Source organism: Ptychodera flava, chromosome 5, assembly GCF_041260155.1.
Source record: "Ptychodera flava strain L36383 chromosome 5, AS_Pfla_20210202, whole genome shotgun sequence".
Taxonomy (NCBI): Eukaryota; Metazoa; Hemichordata; class Enteropneusta; family Ptychoderidae; genus Ptychodera; species Ptychodera flava.
The window spans coordinates 8335975-8362608 of NC_091932.1; the positions used below are offsets into that span (position 1 = coordinate 8335975).

At 37.9% G+C, this 26634-nt stretch overlaps 2 protein-coding genes across 2 annotated transcripts; both read right to left on the reverse strand.

The window, feature by feature from the left end:
* Positions 1-5577: 5577 nt before the first annotated feature.
* LOC139132686 (kremen protein 1-like) lies at positions 5578-10511 on the reverse strand. The gene is made up of 4 exons (XM_070698953.1): positions 10430-10511; positions 7418-7753; positions 6281-6613; positions 5578-5924 (listed from the first exon to the last, which is right to left on the reverse strand). Exons 1-4 carry the CDS (start codon positions 10506-10508, stop codon positions 5578-5580), a joined length of 1095 nt encoding a protein of 364 aa, XP_070555054.1. The 5' UTR covers positions 10509-10511.
* Positions 10512-14967: 4456 nt separating this feature from the next.
* Positions 14968-24559, reverse strand: LOC139132920 (kremen protein 1-like). The gene is made up of 8 exons (XM_070699273.1): positions 24400-24559; positions 23234-23377; positions 22495-22680; positions 19840-20175; positions 19386-19718; positions 18730-19047; positions 18424-18502; positions 14968-17585 (listed from the first exon to the last, which is right to left on the reverse strand). Exons 1-8 carry the CDS (start codon positions 24476-24478, stop codon positions 17357-17359), a joined length of 1704 nt encoding a protein of 567 aa, XP_070555374.1. The 5' UTR covers positions 24479-24559; the 3' UTR covers positions 14968-17356.
* Positions 24560-26634: the final 2075 nt, after the last annotated feature.

Below are 26634 nucleotides of genomic sequence, written 5' to 3' on the forward strand. Positions count from 1 at the left end.
ACTACCGCACTGGCAACTCGTTCACTGCGAGTGTAATGAGAACTAATATATAATCTGAAAATCATGAAAGTACATGAAGATAAAGCTACTGGAATAATGAGTTCAAAATATCTACAATTTGTGCACTAACAAGTTGTGAATGTTTTAATAGCAGATGTTATTATTTTAGAGAATATTTCTTGTGGCACAGGCTAAACTGCAGCCGCTACAGCCCAAGGAAACGTGTCAGTACATACATACAGTTTCAAGGTGGGTTTCCCTCTACTGCTGTAACCGCGCTGTTTCAGTACTTAATTATTAGTAAATGCAGTGAAGACCGTTCGCTCATACGCAGACTTGCCATACCCTGACATATATGCTGAGATAACCCCCACTAATGGTTTACAGTTCCTAATGCTGGCAAACGCCTTTTTATTGTGCGAAGGAGCGCTACCTTCATGGTGCTGCAGCAAATGCCTCAACTGCCACATGTCGTCACCGCCTATTTTGTTGTTTACATCACGGTCGTACTGGAACCGGTTCCAGCGCCCTATAAACGTGTTCAAATCTGGTAATTCTTTCTCCTGGGTCATATACATATTATAGACACAATTGTCTATAACAATTTATTCAGGATAATCACACGCACCAGGAAATTCACACCAATCACTCCAGTTCTGGCCCGTCTCCATTGGTTACCAGTTCGTCTCAGCATTGACTACAAGATTTTGTTGTTAACGTTCAAAGCTATCCACAACCAAACGCCTGCATACATCAGTGATCTACTCCAGCCTTATATTCCCACACGCACACTGCGCTCCTCTACCAAGAAACTTTTAACTTGCACAACCTACAAAAACATAACCTATGGTGGCCGTGCCTTCTCTCACGCTTGCCCTAAACTATGGAATGCACTACCTTGACATCAGAGAATGTACAAACCTAGAAACTTTCAAAAGAAAGCTGAAAACTCACATGTTCACCAGAGCATACAGTGTGGCTTAACCATTGAGCGTCACAGAGCAAAACTTCTGTTTTGGATTTTGGCGCTATATAAACTTTTGCTGACTGATTGATTGATTGATTCAAACATTATGATTTTGCACTTTAAGAGTTCACTTCTAGCAGCTGCAGATGCAAAATTGACGGTCACCGCTCACTGTCTTGCACAAGGGAAAGCAGACGCTACACTGTATAGCGCCATCTTTGGTGGCTAAAAGATATGCTTTTGTTTTCGTAAAACTTACATATGACATAAACAAAATTGAAGTTACATCCAACTCACACTGGTGAATTTGATTTTTCCTTCTTTTATCTGTAAATCGTGAAATCGTAGAACGTTCCCAAATAGGAATTTATAGCGGTGTACATATTTAAAATCGTGCAATCTGACATATTGCTGTGAGAAGTCCCGTGCGCAAATATTTACCGCTGGGGCAGTATACAGCAAGACTCCGAAATGTACTCCCTGTCACGACCTCTACCACCAACGGTTTCATCGGCGACCTTTCTGACGTCCTCGTTAACCTCAGTACTATTGCGGTCTCACATACAAAAATAAAACATCAATTCAATCAAAGTCGAAAGTTTGAATCTGAGAATCGCCTGAAGTTTGGTCCAATTTGTTTGCTGGTCCTGTAGCAATGTTGTGTACCATACAGTCCCTCCACGGACCGCTTGTGTGCAGCGCATATCCCCGTGCGAAGGACGGAAGCAATTAATTTAGCACTAAGATAAGTTACGATTCAGCGTTATTTTGTCATAAAGAGGTGTGAAAGTTTCTTACTCTTCCTTTTGAATAAATCAATAGTTTTTGTTCTTTGCTGTTACAATTACTAGAGTTACTGAGGTTTTGCAAATTTTTGCTGGAAATCTTAGACCATTGTGACTGTCTATGCTTTGACCATAGTGGTTTCACTGTCGATGCTGACACATAGGTTTTGTGGATGCATTTGTAAGATTTTATCATGTCACTTGTACCGCCATAGTTTTGTCTGATCAAAAAACCTGAATATCTGTTCAAGGGTCTTCGACATCTACTACCCTCAAAGAACCATTGACGTACCACAAGGTATGAAGTTGGTACGTCTATGCCATATCATAACCAGGCAAATTGATATTTTACAGTGAAGGAGGCTGTTTACACAAGGTCGGTAGTAAAGATCCGACGTCTCTATAGATTGAGCACACTACACTGTAAAGTTAATCATGTATGTACATGTAAGACAGATATTACTGGGGCACACTCTGTTTTTCAAAAACAATAGTACAGCCCGAAAACGTGGAAATTGGTATTCTCACAGACAAGGGCTGTTCAAAGGTGATTGGAATGGTTTACTTACAAATCACAGACTTGTTTGAACCAAGTTTAGGTCCATGCTTGATAAGGCACGGATAGAAGCTGTCAATTCGTCCTGTTTAATATGTAAGGTCCAAGACATATTTTACCGGCCACAGTCATCGATGTCTGCGGTCCTAAAGGTCCGCTTACAGCTGATTGGCTAGATCCTATATTTAGGTTTCAAATGACAGGATAATAGATCCAGTCGTAGTGATCAAATATAACCCCCATGTGGTTGTATACTCTGTCGGGCGCCGTGACCCAGACAGAACGCTGTCCGAAGATCCTGGTATAGCCTACATCACAGTCCCTCCACAATGTACACTGTCTTGCGTTGCTTACTTTGAAAGAACCAACTGAGAAATCAGAAATGTGACGAGGAGTTCGAAATAGCTTATGTGAGGTTAATGTAAATTTGCCTCCCGTAAAGGCAGTTACTGAGTAAAAAATACAAATGAGGATAGAAATAGAGGTATAAGGACAAAGACGTGGAAATAAAGTTTTCATTGTTAATAAAAGCCTTCAAAGCGTTTTGACTATTTTGAAAAATATCGTAAATTTGGATTGACTGGATTTGAAAGTAGTACACATACTCGAAATGACATTTGTAGAGCCAGTCAAAGGATCAAATTTAATATTTTTCACTGCCATAGATGGTTAGATTAGTTCACTTCTAAGTTTCCATTTTCTGACATGCACGAGCCATTCCTGTTAGTGTTAATTTCGAGCTTAAAATGTCACTCGTCGGGAAGAGAATATTATGACGAGTTCAAAAAAACATAAACGAGCATCGTAACTGATGTCGTATAAGGGACAGCGTAAAACGACGACAGTAAATTATTGCTCCTCTCAATCGTAAATTGGAATTGGTAATTACAAATAAGAATTTTCTTTAACTCGTTGTGAACTTTACGTGAGTAGTGACATTTTAAGCTCGAAATTAACACTAACAGGAATGGCTCGTGCATGTCAGAAAATGGAAACTTAGAAGTGAACTAATCTAACCATCTATGGCAGTGAAAAATATTAAATTTGATCCTTTGACTGGCTCTACAAATGTCATTTCGAGTATGTGTACTTTACGTGAGTAAATGTTATATTCTGTTTCATTGTTGTTGACATACAGGTATTTACAGCCAACACAGGCTGTCATCTGTCATGGTCGTGTGATTCTCGATGTCTAGCCGTGTCAACTTGATTTACCGTAAGTAAATACCTACACGATTTGTATAAGGAGCCATCCTAGCAAAACTCGTGTAAACTGTTTCAGTGCTGTTCTTACAAAAATGTCACATAACAATTAACTGAAAATGTGTATCTCGGGAAAACACGAAGTGCTCTGCCTACACTGGAAAAAGTGAGTCACATCTGGATATCTTCAGACTGACGTGAAATCAATGTATTTTGACACTCTGATCCCCTATATCGCGGCCTTTTGACATTTCTTATCATATTTTTTGCACAAATCAGAACCATAAATAGAGAATATGAAAAACACATAATAACGTCAGAAAATTCAAAATACAGACTGTGAACTTTTTATGTAGAATCCCTTGACGTGTTCCGGGCCGATTTTGCCGGACATTGTGGGTAATTTTCGGTTCAGTTTTTCAGCAACATCGCAAAATATTATTGAACAGTTATATCTCCATCAACTTCTGTGTTCTAAATTCGGTCAACTATAGTTACATGTATTGCTGGTGTTTCATTGACATCACAGTCTTCGTCCTAAAGGGATGAATCGGTGAATGATTTAAGTGAACAAAGTGAACATGTCCATGGGTTATTTGGACTATCGTATACTGTAGCATAGATATCAGTTGATATGTTCTGACATTTGGTATGAAACCATTTCACACATTTCAACATAATAACCCATAATGATTAGATTATAACAGGTTTAGAACATACATCGCTTGCAATTTACATTTAAGACCTGATGGGTTGATCTCGATATCACTAACAAGTTGCAATACGTGTACTAGTATTTTACAAACACTGCTTCTTACTTTCCGTTGTCTTTTGCAAACATTATGCAGTCACTGCAGAGAAACTTTGGCGACATAAACTCTGGACTATCCTCATGAAAATAATCATGTGAATTTACAATAATCTTGAGTAATCTTTATGAAAATCGTTTTTGAAAATATGCGATGAGAAACTGAAATATGGACATATAAATCCCATAACAAAATATTTCCATGTACCCTGGTTTCATATTTCGTTCTGTTTCTCAAAATCTCATTATACGTTCATTGAAAATAATAAAAAAAATGTTTGATTTTCATCCAAGTCATCAAAGCCTTCAATCGGATGCCATATCATCGGTTCAGAGGTCACCTTTATTCCAAAGGCGTTATTTCTTGATACGGAGATGATTCGATAGCGTCCTCCATCGTGTTGTCAACTTTCTTTCTGATGGTAGAACCTTCCTGAGTGGAATTCAATGATTCATATGTACTTTGAGTAACCTCATTCAGTTGAAGTGATGTATACGAAGAATCTTCTACTTCTGCGTTCACATATGAAGCTTTATCTTCTACTTCTTCGTCTCCCTTCGTTGCTTGGCGCCTGTTTGGCAGATAAAGATCACAAACATCATTTAACACGATTGGAACTATTTTGGGTGAATAGGACCTTTTAATTGTTCAAATTTATCAAAAGTGTTAGTTGCACTATTATAGCTGAAAGTTCCAATATTACAAATTACCTATAAAACGAGTGCATTGCAAAACAAAGAAGAGTAGATGAGCTTATATTTGCTTAGACCAACATCACTACAATATCCTATTCTCCTAAATTAGTTACGAACGTGTTATTTACAGTTTAATTTGTAATATAGGATATTCATTGGAAGACAATCATATCACCGCGAGTACCTTTCGAGTTGCTAAATACTAGATTAAAAAAAACATTTATAAATGCGTTTAGAATATTCCATTTAAAGGCACAATCCATGCTTTCCGAAATCTTATCTCACCTTTGAAAAACAACCTTGATGACGATTGTTATGATTGCTGTGACTGCAAGTGACACTATGACACCGATTACAAATCCCACTGAAACAAAACGTAGAATATATCTCAATGGTCGGCTTTCCCGAAAGCTCTAAGTAAGTGTTAAGTACAAGTATTTCTTCTGATTAGCGAAGTTACTAGCCTATATCTGACATTTCAGACTTGTATTTCTTCAAGTTGTATTTCCTTTGACAGTCGTTCTCAAAGAAAAAGTAGTCGAAGGATGAGTAAAGAAATAACTTAAAGACGAAGGGGAAGAGGACACGGTTTAAACAGTCGGAGACACTGATATGCGTACGACTTACTTGCAATTTGTTTACTGCCATCGCAAGATTGAGCGCTTTCACGGCAACTGCAGCAATATTCAGTTTTCATCACAGTTGTCGTGCCCTTTGTCAATAATGTCGTTGATATGTGTCCATGTGACGTCATTAAATTCGGCTGTTTCGGCTGTGTAGATGTTTCCTTTTGGGTTGTAATCTCTTTTTGTGTTGTTGTGTGTGATGCTGTTTGACGTGTATTGATTTCTGTAGCCTGTACCCTGGATGTCACCAGTGGAGTCAGCGTCGTTATCATTGGATTCACAGCTTTCAACGAAATGAACAATGCCACGTATTTGAATTTCTAGGATGCTGGAGACATGATTTTAAGTATTATGATACAACGAAAAGAATTGAGATATCGTATTGTACAATACTATCCATACGATTCATAGAAATAGTTAATATTCCAATCAGAAACTGCTGTGAAGCTTGCATATATTATTTGACCAGAAAAAGTAGTACAATTATCGTACATTTCACCCTCACAATTTTGTAGAAATCTGCTTAGTATAATCAAATTCTAGGACAATCGTTTCATAATCGTCGTAACTGAAGGTAAATATATTATTTGTTCGTCTTGAACATTTGACTAAGATTTCTTATCATTCGGCGATCCTTACCCTCGTACTGAAGTATAAATCCAAGATCATTGCCCAGATCGTCGGTGATCATCTCAATGCGAAGAGTATTTGATGAACTGTATAATGGCTGTGGTAGTGAATAACCAGTAAAAGTACTGATAGTAGAGCTATGGTCTTCTATCCCATCCTTCACAATCACCATGTCATTGTCTTGTAATCTCAGCATAAGAGTGGTTAGCTTTACTATGTGTCCAGGATCCACTGTTATTGTCCAAGTACACGATTGTTCGTTGGTATAGTTACCGGGGAAATTTGGTGAATATATGTATCCACTGGAATCAGTGTAGTCACCGCCACAGGCACCGAAAGACGCTGAAAATGCGATAATGTACATCATCATTAATTTCACAACGAAAGTCTTCATTGTTCCCAAATTAAAGATCTGCCTTTCTATAGCATTGTGTAATGTTTGTACACAGTGTTTAGAAAGACAGTGAATGAACTACGTCCTACTTAGTTCAAGCACAGGCATCATTTGAAACGAACAAAATATTAATAATCACTCAAGATGACACTTTGATGTCACCCGAGTGATTTACTTTATGGGATAAATTGTATGATATCTTTTATTCACACTGAGATATGAAGTCACTATGTTTACGTCCCTGAACTCCTTTAAAATCGGTGAAATAGGATGCACTAATTTCCTCTTTGCAGCTAATACTGCTGTACAAAAATTAAGCTCTGTTTTAAGATAGGACGTACGATGTTCCTTTGATCACGTGAGTAGTGTGACTCCATTCAGTTACAACTGTATTGTATTTTCTTTGTTTTAGTGCCCGGCTGTATGAGCAACTGCCGCTGTGGTTTGTACAACCTTTAGTTTTACTAGATTTGCTGGAGCTCCTCATAGCTATATACATTGGATCCAAATGTATATTTCCTTTGTACTCATGACAAAAAAGTATTTTGTCAACTGGTCTTTAGAGAGGAAGAGAATAACAAAATTGACTGGATTGGTTTCTTTCAATACATAACGATCAATGAAATTGCTGATGGTGTTCTTTTGTTCAAACCACTTTTTATGTAGACGGAAGACATGAGCATCCACCGGCTAGGTATATTTGATACATATAGAAAATCTTCATACTAAGTCGGAAATATTTCTTTACTTACTGTTATGAACATCAAATTGCCAATCTCCTCCACAGCCTTGTCTGTATGGCGATGTTCCAGTATCACCAGAACACTGCTTTGTGTTGTATCGCACAGCCTGTATGTCAGGCAGTATTGGTAATCCTGGAATAGCCTCTCCATAACGCCAGTAATCAACAGAGTCATCACCACAGTAACACTCATCGGCACTAATGAGTGCTGCAACAGTCTTTCCTCGATCTCGACATGCTCCGATGCATCCTTGTATTGTGACGTCATTCTGGGGTATCGGCCATGACGTCGTCATGGGAAATATCCTGTCATAACTCTCCTTATATCGACCGAGAAAGCCCGGATCTGAAAAAGATAAACATTACTCTGACTTACGTGCTCCTGTAAGAATGATACAGTGAAGTCTTAAACAGTTTCAATTTTCACTACATTATAGAGATCTTCTCTCATTTTAATACAGTTTACAACTTCGTCAACTGTGGAACCGCTACTCAAAAATACATGACTTTGATAGGCATGGTCTCCATCTGTCTTTCTAAGAAACATCTACGTGAGAAAAGTTAGTGTTACATGGCAGTTTGTTTCCTTAAAGCCCCAGTATTTGTAACTTTTAACAATTTTTTTCATATTTTTGATTAAAATGACATCCTCAGTATGTGAAAGTAGACCATAATTAATACTGAATAGGATGGTTTGCATGCCTAGCCCGCCTCACGATTAAAGCCCCAGTATTTGTAACTTTTAACAATTTTTTCATATTTTTGATTAAAATGACATCCTCAGTATGTGAAAGTAGACCATAATTAATACTGAATAGGATGGTTTGCATGCCTAGCCCGCCTCACGATTAACAGTAAAAGGAGTGAAAAATGACTTCTTGTCCGGACCAGAAGTCAGCTTTGTTGACACACGAAACGAAACGTAATCACACCACCGCGCATGCTCAACCACATCTACGCAAGTTTTACTGTGGCGTCCGTAGAAACCATACGCTCTTCGAAAAGGTCTGGTCCATCGAAACTGGAGACTCAGCTAAAAACGCGCGAAAGTTGGGTGAAATACCGGAAAGATATAAATATGTAAGTGTTTACAGATTGTTCCGACTATAATGAGCCGTGCAAACAAACGTCTTGAACAGCTAAACTAAAGACGGAGGCAGTCGATTGTAAGCTTCATGCAAGGCACTGCACGTTGTGACCGATGGTACGGAGATCAAGTTTGCTGAATGAATTGAGAGAGAAAAACATATATGAATAAAAATTCACACTTCACCATTGTAATCATTGAGCTAGTCGTTTCTTCCATTATGGAGTATAATGAAAATTTCGTTTAAAATAAATGACAGGACTGATTCTGCTCCGTCTACTCAAACGAAGTTTTGTGTACGGCCAGGCTACGCTGCAGGCAACACAGCCTATCAACTTCGCATATCGTTGCCGTACGGCGTAATTGAAAACGCTCAGAAAGGAAAAATTATATCTTGAATGCAGTACAAAAGTCTTACTTATTAAATTTAAAAGTATATCAAAATAACATCGAACATAACGGATATCTAATCCTCACAAGGACTACAGTAGTACAATTATCGGCTAGCTGCGATGCGATGGAGCTCCAGCCAGGCATTGTAAGCTTAGAAGTTCGAACACAAGAGAGATCCCGGCCGCGGCCTCACTGCAAAGTCGTCCCCTGCGCACCCGGCCCAACAGCAAACTAACCTCTTGGTTTGATTCTGTTGTTTATATATTTTTGTATAAAGTTCATGATACATATATCTGACTTTCACAACTGTACAATTTGCTCAGGACTGTGAGTTTGGCTGTAGTCTACAGACGATCGGAGGAACTATTAAAGGCAGGCCCCAAATTTGCATGGACAATGCCCGGGACAATTATAGACGCAGCTCGATGAGAAAGTCATTCACATAAACCTAAATGAAGTGATCAATACAAAACCTTTAAACATCACTGGTTCTGAAAATTTATGATCAACGGTTCTGACCTACGGATTGTACACTGCGACGTTGTTTTTTGTGTGTTTGGCCGGCTACTAGTCCTGTAAGGCTGTACTACATGGAGGTAGTAGACTGTACAAGTGCAGCGGGCGGCCGGGCCGAGATTGGTGTGGGGCCTGCAGCAAGGTAAAATTGACAGCGTCCATTGCAGAATGCCCGCGTGTTATCCTTTCTCGTTTGGGAGGAAATTTACCGCTGTATTCAGAATGCCTTTTTACCAGTATAAAAGCTCAGTAACTGATGCATCAAGAGCCAAGAGTCTGTAAATTTCTTAGCAGTAGCTCCATTGTTTTTTTCTAAATTTTCGCTGAGATACAGCAGTGCGTATACTTAGCTGTGGGTCCATAGCTGTGGTGTTTTCAGACGGGATTCATGCCTTTTACGGGCTGGTTTTGACTTTTACGATTTTAACCCCGCCACCACAGCTATGGGAATATTCCATAGACTAGCGTCCAAATCCGCCGCAAGCACCCGTTGCGCAAGTTTGCTCGACGATATTTCGAAAAATTTTCCATCCAAATTACAAATTGCCAACACTCATCGACAGCTTGGTTATTAGGGACTCACCAGACCAGAAATCCGCTCAAAATTCACTGAAATATCGCCTTTTTTCTAAGTTTGCGCGACATGACTACACGTAGACCGCCATTTTGCTAGCGTAAAACTGTTGGTCGAGGATCCCTGCAGTACGTCACTACAGTGACGTAGGGCCGTGACCTCTCAACTTCTGAACACAAACTAACTTACGGCCAGCATCCGCGCGGCGCGCCACGAATAATTATAGATCCTAGGACTGAACTTTTTTCCCCCAAGTAAAAGTTTGGTTTCAGTTTTGTGAGACTGTCACGGCCTACGCTACCATCATAACACACAGCCTATGTGTACATTTTGAAAGCCTAGGGTGGCTTACAGTCTGGACATTTCTACTTCCTGGTATATTACCGATAATTTTCTTCCTGAAAGAACCGGCAAATCCTTTTTCCAATAAATTATCGCAAAGCTCGACTTACCTTGCTGACTAAATGACGCCAACAAAAGTTTAAAAGCAATAATCAACGCAAAGCGAACGATGAACAATGATTGACCCATGGCTGGAAACTAAGATATCATGCATACAGGCTGTGTAGACTCCTACACACAGTCCGGGTCAGCTCCAAATTGGAGACTCATTATGATAATGTATTCCGGCATTCAGCCAATCATCGACCAGATTACATCATTAATAAAGTACAGGTCACGCTGGGTCACAAATTACCCACCAAGTGTGATCGGCAGTTTTTGGCCGCTTATTAAGCCCCTGTCTTGTGAATTTCGACGAATTTCGACAGTCAACATAATCCACGTGTTCTGCAGAAGGTCATGTCCAACAAGGAGTCCGATTAGTGAACAAATATTCGAAATATTGACGATTCATTTCTACCCCCAGTTTATCGATTTCGCTCAAGTACCGAGAATCATTTTGTGGATGTTCGTCATCTCTATTAGAAATACTGTTATAAAGGTTATTTGTGTAGGTACGCGTATAACATTTTGAAAGAAAGAAGAGCAATGTCAGAGCTTTAAAACGATACCTGTTTTGTAGTTGTCAAACGCAGACTAAAAATGGTACGCGATTTTGAAAATGTGTTGACAGAGTGGCCACACAACTGTTCCCCATACGGTAGAATTTGTATCGCTGCCATCTCCGATACAAATGGGGTATTCTGAACGATCTGTGTGTCAGTGTGTCAGTAAACACAGCGACGTCTGTTCGCATGGCCGGCCATATGGAGAGGGAAGTAGGCATGGCTAGAGGTCACGGAACTAAAGGTCGCATTTACATATGATCACACTCCCTATTGAGGGCGCACTATACATGCCAATACAAGCTACACAAAAGACAGCTACACAAGTGTTGTGCTCTTCAGCTAGTTTATTTTTAACATTGAAAAAGAAAGAAAAACGCTGTAATATTGACTTTATAGCCACTTCTGAGCCCCTGTGGTTTAATGCTAAGGTATGACTTACGAATTGTTAGTAAAATAGGGGTTATTTCCCGTTCTTCGTAATCTCAAAAGAACTCATTTTGCCAATATTTTTGTAATCAACGGCATTTTAGCATTAAACGTTGGCCTATTCAATCACTTGTTCTCGCATTATTGCAGTGGGTGAGTAAAGTACTCTGTCAGGCTGCATTCACAAACACCTCTGGAGGGGCGGGGGATTGACAGGGGAGGATTGAAAATATGACGAGGGTATATTGCGAGGGGCACTTGAAAGGATTTGGGGACTTACAGGGGGTTAGAAACATAACTGCCTCCAACCGAGATGAAATATATGAGTCAATTTTCAGCTGAGACGTTTGACTAATTTTTTGGTGGTTTTGTCCCCTGCAGTTTCTTGTTCTTCTCATTAAAGCGTGATGAAAAGTACAGTTCAGTCATTTGTGTACAGTCAGCATTGTTATTATTTAAAATTGAATTCAAGTCCAATAACAATGAATACGGTCTTTACTCATGCATAATTACAGTCTTTTCCAAACAGAATTATGTTATTCTAGCATACAAATATGTTAATTGTGTCCAGTTTTCCTGACAGGTGAGGAAAGTTTCCAAACCTTTTTGATGTGATCGCAAAAGGGACAATAGCTGTAATGTTTACCTTCACTATAGTTTGGCGATAATCCATGAAATATTTCGGCCAACCAATAAACCCAAAAGAACATCGAAATACGGCTCATTTTCATTTTTCAAATGGTTTCATCATCTTGATTATTAACTTTTAGGCCAATTTTTAAATTAAAATCTGTGACATACGAAATATACGAAATAGGTATATAGTAAGCACAGCACTTCATGCAAAGTACATTTACATGAATTATCAAACATAAGTAAATGCACAGATTAGCTTGCCTTTAGGGCAGAAATTATAATAGTTTTCCAAATAGACTGTCAAGTATTATGATTTGATATTTTTGGATAAAGCACTATAGGTCAGATTTTGCCTTCTAAAAGTTGCACAAAAAAATCCGGGTGACCATCCCCAAAAGGCATGCATGAAATTTCATGACTCTTCAAAAATACTTGCGCAAAAATGTGCGAACCACCTGTAATTTCTTTCCAATCCCTTTGAGGGGGATTTCAAAACTATAGCTAGTCGGGGGGGGGTTGAACACATTTTGCGTTTGGGGGAGGGTCATTTGAAAAAATCTGAAAAATTTTGTATTCAATTACACCCCCAGGTGTTTGTGAATGCAGCCTAACACTTTTCAATCTTGTTTGTTCTCCTTGGTATTAGGAAATTTCCTATCACATGAATCTCATAATAAAGAGGTCCTTTTAAAGTACATGTACTTGAAGGTACACCACATCCGAAAGAATCCGCAGTGGGATTGACAAAACTAATGGTACTATCACTGCAAACCCATTTATTACAAGTGTCATGAAAACTACATATATGCTTAACCTGAAAATCATGAAAGTACATGAAAATAAAGCTAGTGGAATAATGAAATTCAAAATATTTGCAATTTGCGCACTGACAAGCTGAATATTTTAATAGCCGATGTCTGTATTTTAGAAACATGTTCATCTGATAAGAATAATATTTCTTGTGGTATAGGCAATCACGTGGCTAAACTGCTACCTCTACAGCCCAAGGAAACGTGTCAATACGTACAGTTTCAAGGTGAGTTTCCGTCTACCGCTGTTGAAATTAACCGCACTGTTTCAGTACTTAAAAAGTAAATGCCGTAAAAACGTTCGCTCCGTACGCAAACTTGCCATGCCCTAATATATATATATGCTGAGATAACCCCAACTAATGGTTTACAGTTCCTAATGCTGGCAAATGCTTTTTATTTGAGCGAAGGAGCTCTACCTTCATGGTGCTATGGCAAACGCCTCCACTGTCACATGTCGTCACCGCCTATAGTTTGTTGTTTACATCACGGTCGTATTTGAACCGGTTATAGCGCATTATAAAAGTGTTTACATCTGGTTATTTTTTCTTTTGGGTCTTATACATATTGTAGATATAATTGTCTGTAAAAGCAAACATTATCATTTATCACTATTTGCAGCTGCAGATGCAAAATTGATGGTCACCGCTCGCTTTCGGGCGTCAAGGCAGAAGCTACTCTGTATAGCGTCATCTTTGGTGGCTATGAGAAATGCTTTTGTTTTCATGTTACAAAAATTATATTGAAATTGATCAACCTCACACTGGTGAATATAATTTGTCATTCTTTTATCTATAAATCGTGAAATCGTAGAAATTTCCCAAATAGGAATTTGTAGCGGTGTACATATTGACAATCGTGTAATCTGACATATTGCTGTGAGAAGTTCCGTGCGCAAATATTTACCGCTGGGGCAGTATACAGCAAGTCTCCGAAATGTACTCCCAGTCACGACCTCTACCTCCAACGGTTTCATCGGCGACCTTTCTGACGCTATCGTTTACCTCAGAACTATTTCGGTCTTACATACAAAAAATCATCAATTCCTTCAAAGTCGAAAGTGCATCCGAGAATCGCCTGAATTTTGGTCCAATTTATTTGCTGGTCCTTTAGCAATATGGTGTACCGTACAGTCCCTGGACGGACCGTTGGTGTGCAGCGTATATCCCCGTGCGAAGGACGGAAGCAATTAATTTGGCACTAAGATGCGTTACGATATTAGCAGTAATTTGTAATACTTTCGTAATTTGTAATACTGCAGTAAATTGTAATAAACTTTGGAGTAATTTGTAATAATTGAACTAGCGCAATTTGTAATAAAATTTGGAATAATTTGTAATAACAATCACTGCAGTGATTTGTAATAAAATTTGGAGTAAATTGTAATTAGGCTTTTTTGATGAACCAATCTCTAATTTGAATGGTGGTACTAGTCAGTGAGCAGACGCTGATTACATATCCTTTTATTTCGAGCAAACATGTTTTCTTTTAATCATGTTTTAGCAAAGTTTTAACATGTAAAAGGAACAGATGGATTTTCAGGTAACAGACAGCGTTCTATCTATCTAGCAATCGTAGGGGGCGCCCTTCTATCCATCCCTGAGAACCGAATCATCAACAAGTACTGTTTATAAAGCGTTTTCAATAAACTTAAATTGACACCATTCTGAAGCAATGACGATCGCGTGATCAACTACTTCAATTACATTCGTAAGTAACTTACTGGGGACAGCCTACCTAAACCTAACCCAGCTTCAAATTGACTACATCATTAGGGTTCGGTCAATAGTGTAACTGTATTATTTCTTCAAATATACTAAAACAAAGATAATTTTGAATACTTATATGCACGGCTATAGCAAACTAAGGTTTCCTTCGAATGAATCAAGGAGTTCATTGGTTATGTTGTATACCTGGCGTTTTTATATATGAGTCAGCTACTATCGCTCTAGATATAAAACATAATCAATGAAGTCATTGATTCTTTCGATAGGAAGTTTAGTGTGCTATAGCCCCGCTTAAACTATTTAAAAGTTTCGGTTCTCAGGGAAGGATGGCAGGGCGCCCCCTACCGTGGATAGATAGATAGAAGGCCGTCTGTTACCTGAAAATCCATCTATTCCTTTTACATGTTAAAACTTTGCTAAAACATGATTAAAAGAAAACATGTTTGCTCGAAATAAAAGGATATGTAATTAGCGTCTGCTCACTGACGAGTACCACCATTCAAATTAGAGATTGGTTCATCAAAAAAGCGTTATTACAATTTACTCCAAATTTTATTACAAATCACTGCAGTGATTGTTATTACAAATTATTCCAAATTTTATTACAAATTGCGCTGGTTCAATTATTACAAATTACTCCAAAGTTTATTACAATTTACTGCAGTATTACAAATTACGAAATTATTACAAATTACTGCTCTACAAGGTGTAAAAGTTTCTTACTCTTCCTTTCGAAGAAATCAATAGTTTTTGTTCTCTGTTGTCACAGTTGCTAGTGTTACTGTGTGAGGTTTGTGAATTTTTACTGGAAATTTCAGACCATTGTTACTGTCTATGCTTTGACCATGGTGGTTTCACTGTCTATGCTGATACATAGGTTTTGTGAATACATTTGTAAGATTTTATCATCTCGCTTTTACCACCATGGTTTTGTCTGATAAAAAAATATGAATATCTGCTCAAGGGTGGTCGACATCTACTGCTCTGGAGGTGAGCTTCCAAGAACCATTGACATACCACATGGTACCAAGTTGGAATGTCCATGCCTTAATATAATCAGGCAAATTGATGTTTTACAGTGTAGGAGGCTGTTTACAAAGAGTCAATCGTAAAGATAACTTAGGCCGATGTCTCTCTAGATTTAACACACTGATATAAAGGTAAACATGGAGGTAAGAAAGATGTAAACACGATTTGAACTCAGTTGGGATAATTTGATTTTCATATTTTGCAAATTTCTCAAAAGTGTTAGGTGTCATATAGCTGAATGTTGCAATATTGCAAATTACTCATAAAAACAAGTGTGTAATGTAAAAAGAAAAGCAGATGAGACAACATTTGTACATTAAATTGACATTACTTCACCATCCAATTATCCCGAATTAGTTCCAATCGTGTTTGTAACTGGGAGAACCCTCTGTTTTTCGAGACATCCAAAAACAAAAGTACAGCCCCAAAATCATGAAATTGGAATTCTTACAGACGACGGCTGTTTACATGTGATTGTAATGATTTACTTACGTCACGAACACAAATCACAGATTTGCTTGAATGAAGTGTAGGACCGTGCTAGATAAGGCACGGATAGAAGGTGTCAATTCATCCTGTTTAATATGTAAGGTCCAAGACATATTTTACCGGCCACAGTCATCGGTGTCTGCGGTCCTATAAGGTCCGCTTACAGCTGATTGGCTAGATCCTAGGTCTCATCATCATATCGTGATTTGAGTACCAGTATCAATATCAATGTCAGTAAACATCGTTTGTCCGCACTTAATGCAAATTAAAGTTGTTGGTTGTTTTCCAATATATTTTTAATTGACTAACCGGTAGCTGCATTGTATGTTAATTAACACATTGGCAATGATACGGATTTAATGAAAGAAACGCCGGTAATGATACATGAGTTAACAAAAGAAAGACCTTTTCAAAAATTTTATTATGATTTGTCATAATTATTTTATCTTACTATATAGAGCTAAACACAGGAATAGCGGCCATTTGAATTTCGGACATCGGGAAATGTTATGTTATTTGTTTCTCTAGTACCATAATTTGTATAATGACCCCTTATTTTTCTTCTTTACTTGGTAAGCAAATGGTTAGAAGTTTTCATTCAGAAAAGTTACGCTAAAGTTTAAGTCCTAAAATTTCGAGGCACATATTGCCTTAAGGCAAAACGTATATGGTTTGAAGTCAATTCAGAAGATAGTTGTTGCACAGACGAATTGACGTCCATCATAGAATTGGCTTCGTATGGATTTATGACAAGGGGTTACTTTTTTGCTGGCTCGGAATCATTGATCTTCAATGTCATTTATACGGTAGAACACTGCAAGGCTATTAAGGGCTTTGCAAGCTTGCAGCAGATCGAACCCTATTCAGATTTTATACGTCTGTGATATTTTCTCGGTTCCCAGGACGACAAGCAAGAAATGATTAAGCACGCTATCGTTACACTGGAATGAAGAAGCGAACATAGTTGCAAGTTTGGAGGGTTCAAATGCATCTTACGAAAAAGTTATGCAGATAATAGCTTACATAGTAACTGCATGGCAAAGTAAGAACTTATTATATGAGCAAAAGCGATTTCACGGCTTTTTCTTGTGTTCGTTGATCCATGAAGGAATCATTAAACGTTTCACACTATTATGTATCTACACTACAGGTTCACATTTCACTGAGTCTCTGAATATGTGACGATGTGTTCTTGTTCATGATTAACATGAAGCCTTCAGTCGGATACCATAGCATCGGTTCAGAGGTCACGTTTATTTCAAAGACGTTATTTCTTGATACGGAGATGATTCGATAGCGTCCTCCATCGTGTTACCAACATTCTTACTGACGGTAGAACCTTCCTGAGTGGAATTCAATGATTCATATGTACTTTGAGTAACCTCATTCAGTTGAAGTGATGTATACGAAGAATCTTCTACTTCTGCGTCCACGGATCTTTTAGTGTCTTCTACCTCCTTGCCTCGTTTCGTTGTCTGGCGCCTGTTCGATAAAGCAACATTACATATATCATTGTACATTTTACTTAATGATGTAAGAAATACCTGGGGAGACAATTTGCATAATTGACTAAGATTACCTCAGAGTTGTTCGATTACTAACAATATTCCTAACGTAAACAGGACGCATCTTCTCACACAAACTTAAAGATTAATTAACACTGAAACGAAAGAAAGGTAAACATTTTTCGCGCGTAGAAAACTTTTTAGAAATTCAAAAGTCATGTAAAGTCACCGAATTCTTATGTAACAAGTCCTCTTTTTTACAATGACGGTGTCCACGGTAACGTTCAATTAAGTTGGCTTCACACAGATGTTCATTTGTCTTCTTGACTGTTCACCGTTTACAGTTGATAGGTTTCTCTTCAACTGGCTGGCTTTTTCTCTCAAAAAGTCTTCTCCCACTTGGTTCTGGACAATGTTGACTCTTATAGTTCGGCACGCACGACATTTTCTGATCCAGTATCATCTTAAGTTGGTAAACAAATTTCATGGCATTGTCAACCACTTGGTAGCATGTCGGGGCCAGCAAGACCGGTGTTCCGATGTGGAAGGGTATAAAGAAGACTGGAGGCAGCGAGTACAATAAATCTAAAATGCTACTTTATTCCATTAAACACTACAATAAAGTATATAGGCTGAATACCAGCTAGAGACACACTCCTTCGAGACTGTCACGTGGTTCCTAGACAGATATACATGGCTCCATAAATAATAACGACAGCTCATGCGTAATAATGACATAGAATAATATCACATCAAATTTTGAACAACGACTAATAATTTTTTTGCTCCAGTTATTTGAAAAGCTTTAGTCTCACCTCTTGTAAACAATCTTGATAATGACCGCAGTGATTGATGTGACTGCAAGTGACACTATGACACCGATTACGAATCCAACTGAAACAAAACGTGCAACATTTCTGAATTGTAAAATAAGTTATTTCTGATGAATGAAAAGGAAAAGGGGAAAGATTGAGGGTAGCGTCGAACATTAATAATCATATCCTATATTTGACACGGTATTCTTGTTTATTAAAAGTAACATTCATCAATAAAACAATAAACAAATATTTGATATAGAGTAAAGGCAGGAATGAGTTTAAACCATTGTGTTCACGACTTACTCGCCAGCTGTCCACTACAATTACAAGATTGATAGGGTTTGGTAGGACATTGTTGAAACATCTCAGGCTGTATAGTGGTCTCTTTTGACGTTGGTGACTGTGATGACGTTTTACGCGCATTAACCCCAGTGGCAGATATTGTAGTCTCTTTTGACGTTGGTGACTGTGATGTTATTTTACGCGTATTCATCTCGGTGGCAGATATTGTGGTCTCTTTTAATGTTTCTGACTGCACTGTTATTTGACGAGTATTAACTTCCGTAGCAGATATTGTGGATGTTGCTGGTAGAGTCTGCGTCGTTAAAACTGCAACAACAGCTAAAGTATGCGACGATTATTTGAACGTTTAGATTGCCAGAGACAATTTTAGTGACCATTGTTAAGATATGAAGCTTGAGAAATAGTATTTTACAATACTATCTCAATAATTCATTGGATTGTTTGCTATGCCAACTGAAAATTTTGTTTGTGAAAATTGCTTTCCTCCGTATTCGCTCAAATTGCACGAGTTGTTCTTACATAACTAAACTGTACGGAGTCCAAACCTTGAATTGTTGTACAAAGCCATTGTAAGGAAGCTACCTACTGTCGTGAAACTCTTACGAGGATAGATTGAACAGCTAATCAATTTCCCAAATTCGATTTCTTATTCTTACCCTCATACTGCAGTACAAATCCAAGATCATTGCCTGTATCGTCGGTAATCATCTCAATGCGAAGAGTATTTGATGAACTGTATAGTGGCTGTGATAGTGAATAACCAGTAAAAGTACTGATAGTAGAGCTATGATCTTCTATCCCATCCTTCACAATCACCATGTCATTGCCTTGTAATCTCAGCATAAGAGTGGTTAGCTTTACTATGTGTACAGGATCCACTGTTATTGTCCAAGTACACGATTGATCGTTGGTATAGTTACCGGGGAAATTTGGTGAATATATGTATCCACTGGAATCAGTGTAGTTACCGCCACAGGCACCGAAAGATGCTGTAAATGCAATAATATTCATCATTGTTGAATTGAAGATTTCGGCATGAGCGATATATTTGGGGCATGTTGAATAAAGCGCGACGTTAACCCATAAACGTTTCCGTCGGTTGTTACTTACTGTTATAAACATCGAATTGCCAATCTCCTCCACAGCCTTGTACGTGTGGCGATGTTCCAGTATCACCAGGACACTGCTGTGTGTTGTATTGCACAGCCTGTGTGTCAGGCAGTATTGGTAATCCTGGAATAGCCTCTCCATAACGCCAGTAATCAACAGAGTCATCACCACAGTAACACTCATCGCCACTTTCCAGTACGGCTATTGTCTTTCCTTGATCCCGACATGCTCTGATACACCGCTGTATTGTGACGTCATTCTTGGGTATCGGCCATGGCATGGCTAGGGGAAATATTCTGTCATAACTGTTCTTATACCGACCGAAAAAACCCGGATCTGAAAAAGATAAACAGACTCTGACTTACGTCTTCTTGAAAGAATGATACATAATGACGTCTAAATCTGTCTTTCAATTTTCACTAAAGTGTTGAGTTCTTCACTATATTTAATATAGTTTCTTACTTCGTTAACTGCGGAATCCCGACTCAAAGATACATGACACTGTCATTGATAAGTCTGGCCCTCCATCTGTCTTTCTAAGAAACATTCACCAAAGAACGGTCTGTGCTACACAACAGACAGTATCCCCAAGTATATCGGTTAACGAGATAACAACCAGACAATCATTGAAATCACCGTGAAGCGGAAAGATGGTCATGAAATTTGAATCGGCAATATAACAAATAATGTAAACTAATCATTTCAACTATATTGGTCGCATATGAGAGAATTGAAGTCTGTACAGAACGCGAAACCGTCATATATGGTAAACCAATGTGACCAAAATCAGTAATTTCTAACAGAGGCAGTAGTAAAGTTGCTTTGTTACTGGTTAAAGCTTCCATTCCAAAATAGTTTCCTTCTTGTAAAAAGTCAAAGATCGTCCATTCACGGTGGTTTTAAATAAGACTTTTCATTATTCACAACCAGAGCGATTTTCACGCACAGAGTGAGCTGTTTACTAATGACTTAACAAAGTGCTTGTCAAAGTGACATAAATCAACTTAGGGGCTGTCGATAATAAAAGCTGACGCGCGAAACGTAATTCTTTCGTTTAGGGCTGAGGGGGTAAAAGCTGATTTCGTTTTGTGTGCGTCAAAATCGCATAAGGATTTTCTATTGTTTTCGAAGTGCGACTTTGCAGCGAGAACGCAAAACTACCTTCGCGTTCATCGAGAACAGAATGACCACAAAATACGGAGACGGAAAAGACAACGAAAAGACATGAATGTGAAATAAAACTTGTATGCTTTTTCAACGTGAAACATGTATGTAAAACATTTTCCTACGTCCTAAATACATTAAAATGTTCTGTCTAAAAAAGTGAAACGCGTAAAGTGGAGGTTTATTAATTAATGTGCCCTTCCGGTATTTTTTCATGGGCGTGCGGATCGGAGAGGTGTGTGTGGGTTTGTCAGAAACAACATCATAATACGAAATTGATTTCGCATAAGAACTTTCGTTTTGAGGGGGGGGGGGTTCAAGTAAAACGAAGGAATTACGTTTCTTGTGCGACAGCTTTTATTATCGACGGCCCCTTACAGTATAAATGTTTTTAACTAAAAACCTCTGTCCACTAATATCAGCAACTTTTTCCCTAACTGCCAGCAGTTTATGTGTACTGATTGCAAAACCATTCGTACAACTACAACACACTCCTTTAGCTATTTAAACAATGAACATAAAAATAAATTCTTTCAGCGAATAGATGACTTCCCCATTGCCGATGCGATATTGCCCCGGCATGGATATGGTGCCCCCATTTTTGTTGCAACAGCGCATTATGAAACACGCAAACCGTCTAAACATTTCTAATTTGAGAATAATAACAAGTAGCTACGCACTTGAAAAGTAACATCGTAAATAATATTAGTTATTTTAAACAATGAACAAGAATATAAGGTATTGTGGGTAAATACCCAATCTTAGTCACATTGTTATTGTCTTTTAGCATGAATATCTTTACTATAAAAGTAATGTCGCTTTACCAAGTCAAGCATTTCGTCGGTTGAAGTTCCTTTATGAGTGCAATAACAAGCAAGGTACATATCATTTGGTGAGTGACGTAATATAAACAGAATTTTACAGTTGTTTAAATATTCAACTATGAATATAATGTGACAAGACACTAATGTTTTGGATATCAAGCTGAAAGGTGACTGTTTCTGCCCTTATAATGACACCCGCTAATGTATTTTGGGTTCCGCTTATTTAGTTTTTGCTCAGTCATTTAACGTCTAAGTTTACAAAAAGGAAAATCATGTAAAAAACGTATTCATTGTACATTTTGCTTGACTCATTGGTAGATGTACCCGTGCTGCAGTATATTTTTATTCTTTTCCTCGAATCGAATTTTGACTGTGACGACTCAGCAGAAACTGAATGAGCGAAACCCAAAATTCATGGGAGTGTGTTAACTATGTATAACTGTTGCTGAATGAATTTCATTGTTGGTTAATTTAACGAACTAACACAATGTAATAATAAATGAAGCATTTGAAGCGTTTGACACTATCTGCTGAATGAAAGCATTCTATCATGGTTGATACATCAAATAACAATCCTGCAGGTTAATTCTGTATGTAATCTTAATCTGTAAGGAATCTATTTATCCACATATTGAAATAGTAACTAAATAAAATCAATTCAACTCACAGTAACACGTGATTCCTGCATGGTAATTGTCATCACACTGACAATCATGTCCGTTGTTGTCCCAATCTATGGTACAGTCTTCTAACGATTCTGACATGATAGGACATCTGACGTCACAAACAGAAGACTGCAGATCACTTCTACCAAATTCACTGTTAGACCATTCCCACATCACAGTGAAATAACCTGTTTTTGAACAAGAGCGTCAAAGTGTAATCTATAAGGCATTCGTTGTGTTAAAAGACGATTAAGCCTGTAATACTTGCAAAGTCATTTCATGCCTTTAAACAGTATTTTGCCGACGATTTCCATTTCCAAATTTTACTGATCACTTGCTTACTATCAGTGACAAAGTTGCATTAAATAGTGCTTGCAAACAACAATTTACGTCATTTGCCAGTCATTAAAATCTTACATACGGGACATGTCCTTTTTAGAAACAATTAAACCAGGATGTCTATTTAATATTTCTGCAAGTTCTGTCATACAAACTATTACGAGGTAGATGTTGTCCATAACAATAATCTAACTTTAGTTTCACGTGAATTTAGTGATTGGAACGTCGGCAACGACGAGAACAGTGATTTTAGTAACTTTCATTGGGACAATAGCAGGTACCCACAGATTACTATGTGTCAAACATTTCATGGACTGTTGCACACATTTTGTGTGTAAGCTTACATTTTTTGTACTTCATGAAATCTAATTTTGGAAATAAACTTAAAAATGTTTATCTTACCCAACTGTTTACACACAGCCCTTGCTACTGTTAGGTCCCATCCTGCACCAGTTCCACACATATATCTCCATGAGTTCTCTCCATCTCGTCTTACTTCAACTCTTCCTTCAAATGGCGTCCGACCACCAGTCAGCCGTACCTCAACTTAAAAAAAAAATTAAACTCGTTGTTGCTGATTGAAAACGTCATTTGAAAAATTGATCATCTTTTTATCACAGGGCTAGTGTTACTGTATTAGAGAATACATTTCAAATAATTCAAGCTGATACGAATGGTGGACTGTGCCATTTTCTATTTCCATACAGTCTAGCAATGGCAACACGATTGGAACTAATTTGGGATAATTGGATGGTGATGTAATGTTGATTTAAACTACAAATGTAATCTCATCTGCTTTTCTTTTACATTACACACTCGTTTTTATGAGTAATTTGCGATGTTGCAACATTCAGCTATATGGCATCTATCACTTTTGAGATACTTGAAAAATATGAAAATCCAACTATCCGAAATTGGTTTCAATCGTGTTCAGCGTATACTTATGGTCTTTTACGGTCCTAACAAAATATTATGTACCCCTACCAGTGACAGATCTGCATACATTATGTGATGTGAAAAATGATTTTAAATTGAAATTGTTCATGGATGATTATAAATTTCCAGATTCCACTGTGCCCTCGTGCTTACACACTCGATTGCACTTTGACAAGTTAGGTTTGAGATTTGGCATCACCTACTGTTAGAGCGTGGTTTGAGCTGACACTAACGTATTCAGTGAGTTCTCTGGCAACACAACATAACGCCAAGAAATGGCCCCTACGTTTCTCGTTATTTCACAACTGATGAGAGACAATTTTGTCTGAATATTCTTCTATAATTGATCCATTCAGATTTCACATAACTATATGATACATCCAGTTCCAATTATCAAGCAAAGACACTTTGTTATGTAGTGTTTTAATTGTCTGGTCACAAACCGTCACTTTGCCGTACAGAAAATTAGACAAGCCATGCTACCGTCATAACACAACCTGTATGTACATTTTGAAAGCCTAGGGTGGCTTACACTGTCTGAACATTTCTACTTCCTGGTATCTTACCGATAATTTTCTTCCTGAAAGAACCGGCGAATCTTTTCCAGTAAATTCTGGCAAAGCTTGACTTACCTTGCTGACTAAATGACGCCAACAAAAGTTTAAAAGCAATAATCAACACAAAGCGAACGATGAACAATGATTGACCCATGGCTGGGACTAAGATATCATGCAATACAGGCTGTGTAGACTCCTATACACCTCGTTGTGTAGTTTACTATTCCTTTTATTGTTTGAGGTCACGCAGTTTTATTGGCAAGAGGTCATGCGTCATTAGCATATGAACACAGGTCATTCAGGTTACGTCCTGCAATATGCCAAACTGGGTAGCTTAGCAACATGGAAAGCGGCTATATTGAGCGATTTATAAAGACAAAGCTACACACAGAAAATGTTATACAAACTTAATTGGCTATTATTTTTCATGACAAACTGACCAATACATAATGTAATTCATAGCCTATGATCAATTACAGCTGCATTTCGTTTTCTATCATCAGCCTTCCATTTAATTCGTCTGTTCTCAATGTGTTTACCTCTTAAGTTTGCAAGGTCTGCAAAGAGACTTGTTAGACTTCAACTGTGACTTGTTTATGATGTTATCATGATCGAGACGAGATGATCTCAGATCTGTTCAAAGGATATAGAACACTCGGGTGATTTCAATCGAACACTTTGATAATGTAGCGAACGAAATTTCTATCCATCACTTAAGTTTTGATTTCATCACAATTTATAATTTTTTAGTTTTAGGACGTCAGTTTTGACGTCTCTGTCATTCAATGTGAAAGATAAAGAGATAATGTGAACTGGTTGCTACTTCTGTTTATATAAACATCTTTTGATTGCAAGTACATGAAAATAAAGCTAGTGGAATAATGAGTTCAGTATATCTACAATTTGTGCACTAACAAGTCGAATGTTTTAATAGCAGATGTTTGTATTTGAGAATATTTCTTGCGGCATAGGCTAGACTGCTGCCGCTACAGTCCAAGGAAACGTGTCAATACATACATACAGTTTTCAAGGTGGGTTCCCTCTGTCGCTGTAACCGCGCTGTTTCGGTACTTAAACATTAGTAAAGGCAGTGAAGACGTTCGCTCCATACGCAGACTTGCCATACCCTGACATATATGCTCAGATAACCCCCACTAATGGTTTACAGTTCCTAATGCTGGCAAACACTTTTTATTTGAGCGAAGGAGCGCTGCCTTCATAGTGATGCAGCACACTATTCAACTGCCACATGTCGTCACCGCCTATTTTGTTGTTTACATCACGGTCGTACTGGAACCGGTTCAAGCGCCCTATAAACGTGTTCAAATCTGGTAATTCTTTCTCCTGGGTCATATACATATTATAGACACAATTATCTATAACAACTTATTCAAACATTATGATTTACTACTTACAGAGTTCACTTCTAGCAGCTGCAGAGTGCAGATGCAAAATTGACGGTCACCGCTCACTGTCTGGCTACATTGTATAGCGCCATTTTGGTGGCTAAGAGATACGCTTTTGTTTTCATAAAACTTACATGTTACATAAACAAAATTGAAGTTACATCCAACTCAAACGTAAAATGTATGCAATGTGTATATTTCATATGGATAATGTAGAGTGTTAACAATATAGTGGTTTGCATTTTTCTACTCTCCACTGTTGCAGCATGTTATGATTTCCCGGGGTTACATGTGTTTGCTTCTTATTAATTTCACTAGGTGACGTAAAATAAATTAGTTGTTTGCCGTCCGCGTGCGGGTATGTTTGGGCTCCCTAAGTTGGACACGTGGTGCCAATTTCTAATTTCTAATTTCGATTTGCAGTTAACATTGCACAACTAGCGGTTCACGTCGCTATTCCTACTCGGGAAAACCAACTACAATTTAGTATTTCACCCAATTCGTCATTCCATTTGCACAATTGATTATAAATAATGTTGGCCGCAAAAGATACCGCGCTGAACGTGTCATTATTAATTCAGAAATAGAATGCTAACAGAGCAAATTCAAGATCGAAATTTGGTCCAATTTTAATGTAAATGGTCAAGTGAACCGATGAAATCATGAAATTTGCCCATATTTCGACTTTCATTCTCTGATTTCAGGGTGAAAAAATGGTTGGCCGAATAATGTCACGGATTGTTCAGCTACCCACACTTCTTACTACAAAATTTGTGATTGTATGAAAGAGACAGTACTTTCAAATTTTAACAAGATGTTAAGCATTTGTTTTCTGAGTGACATATTTTGTTATACTCAGAAACTTTTGCAATGGAATGCTTGGAATTTTCAAATTTTGAAAGAA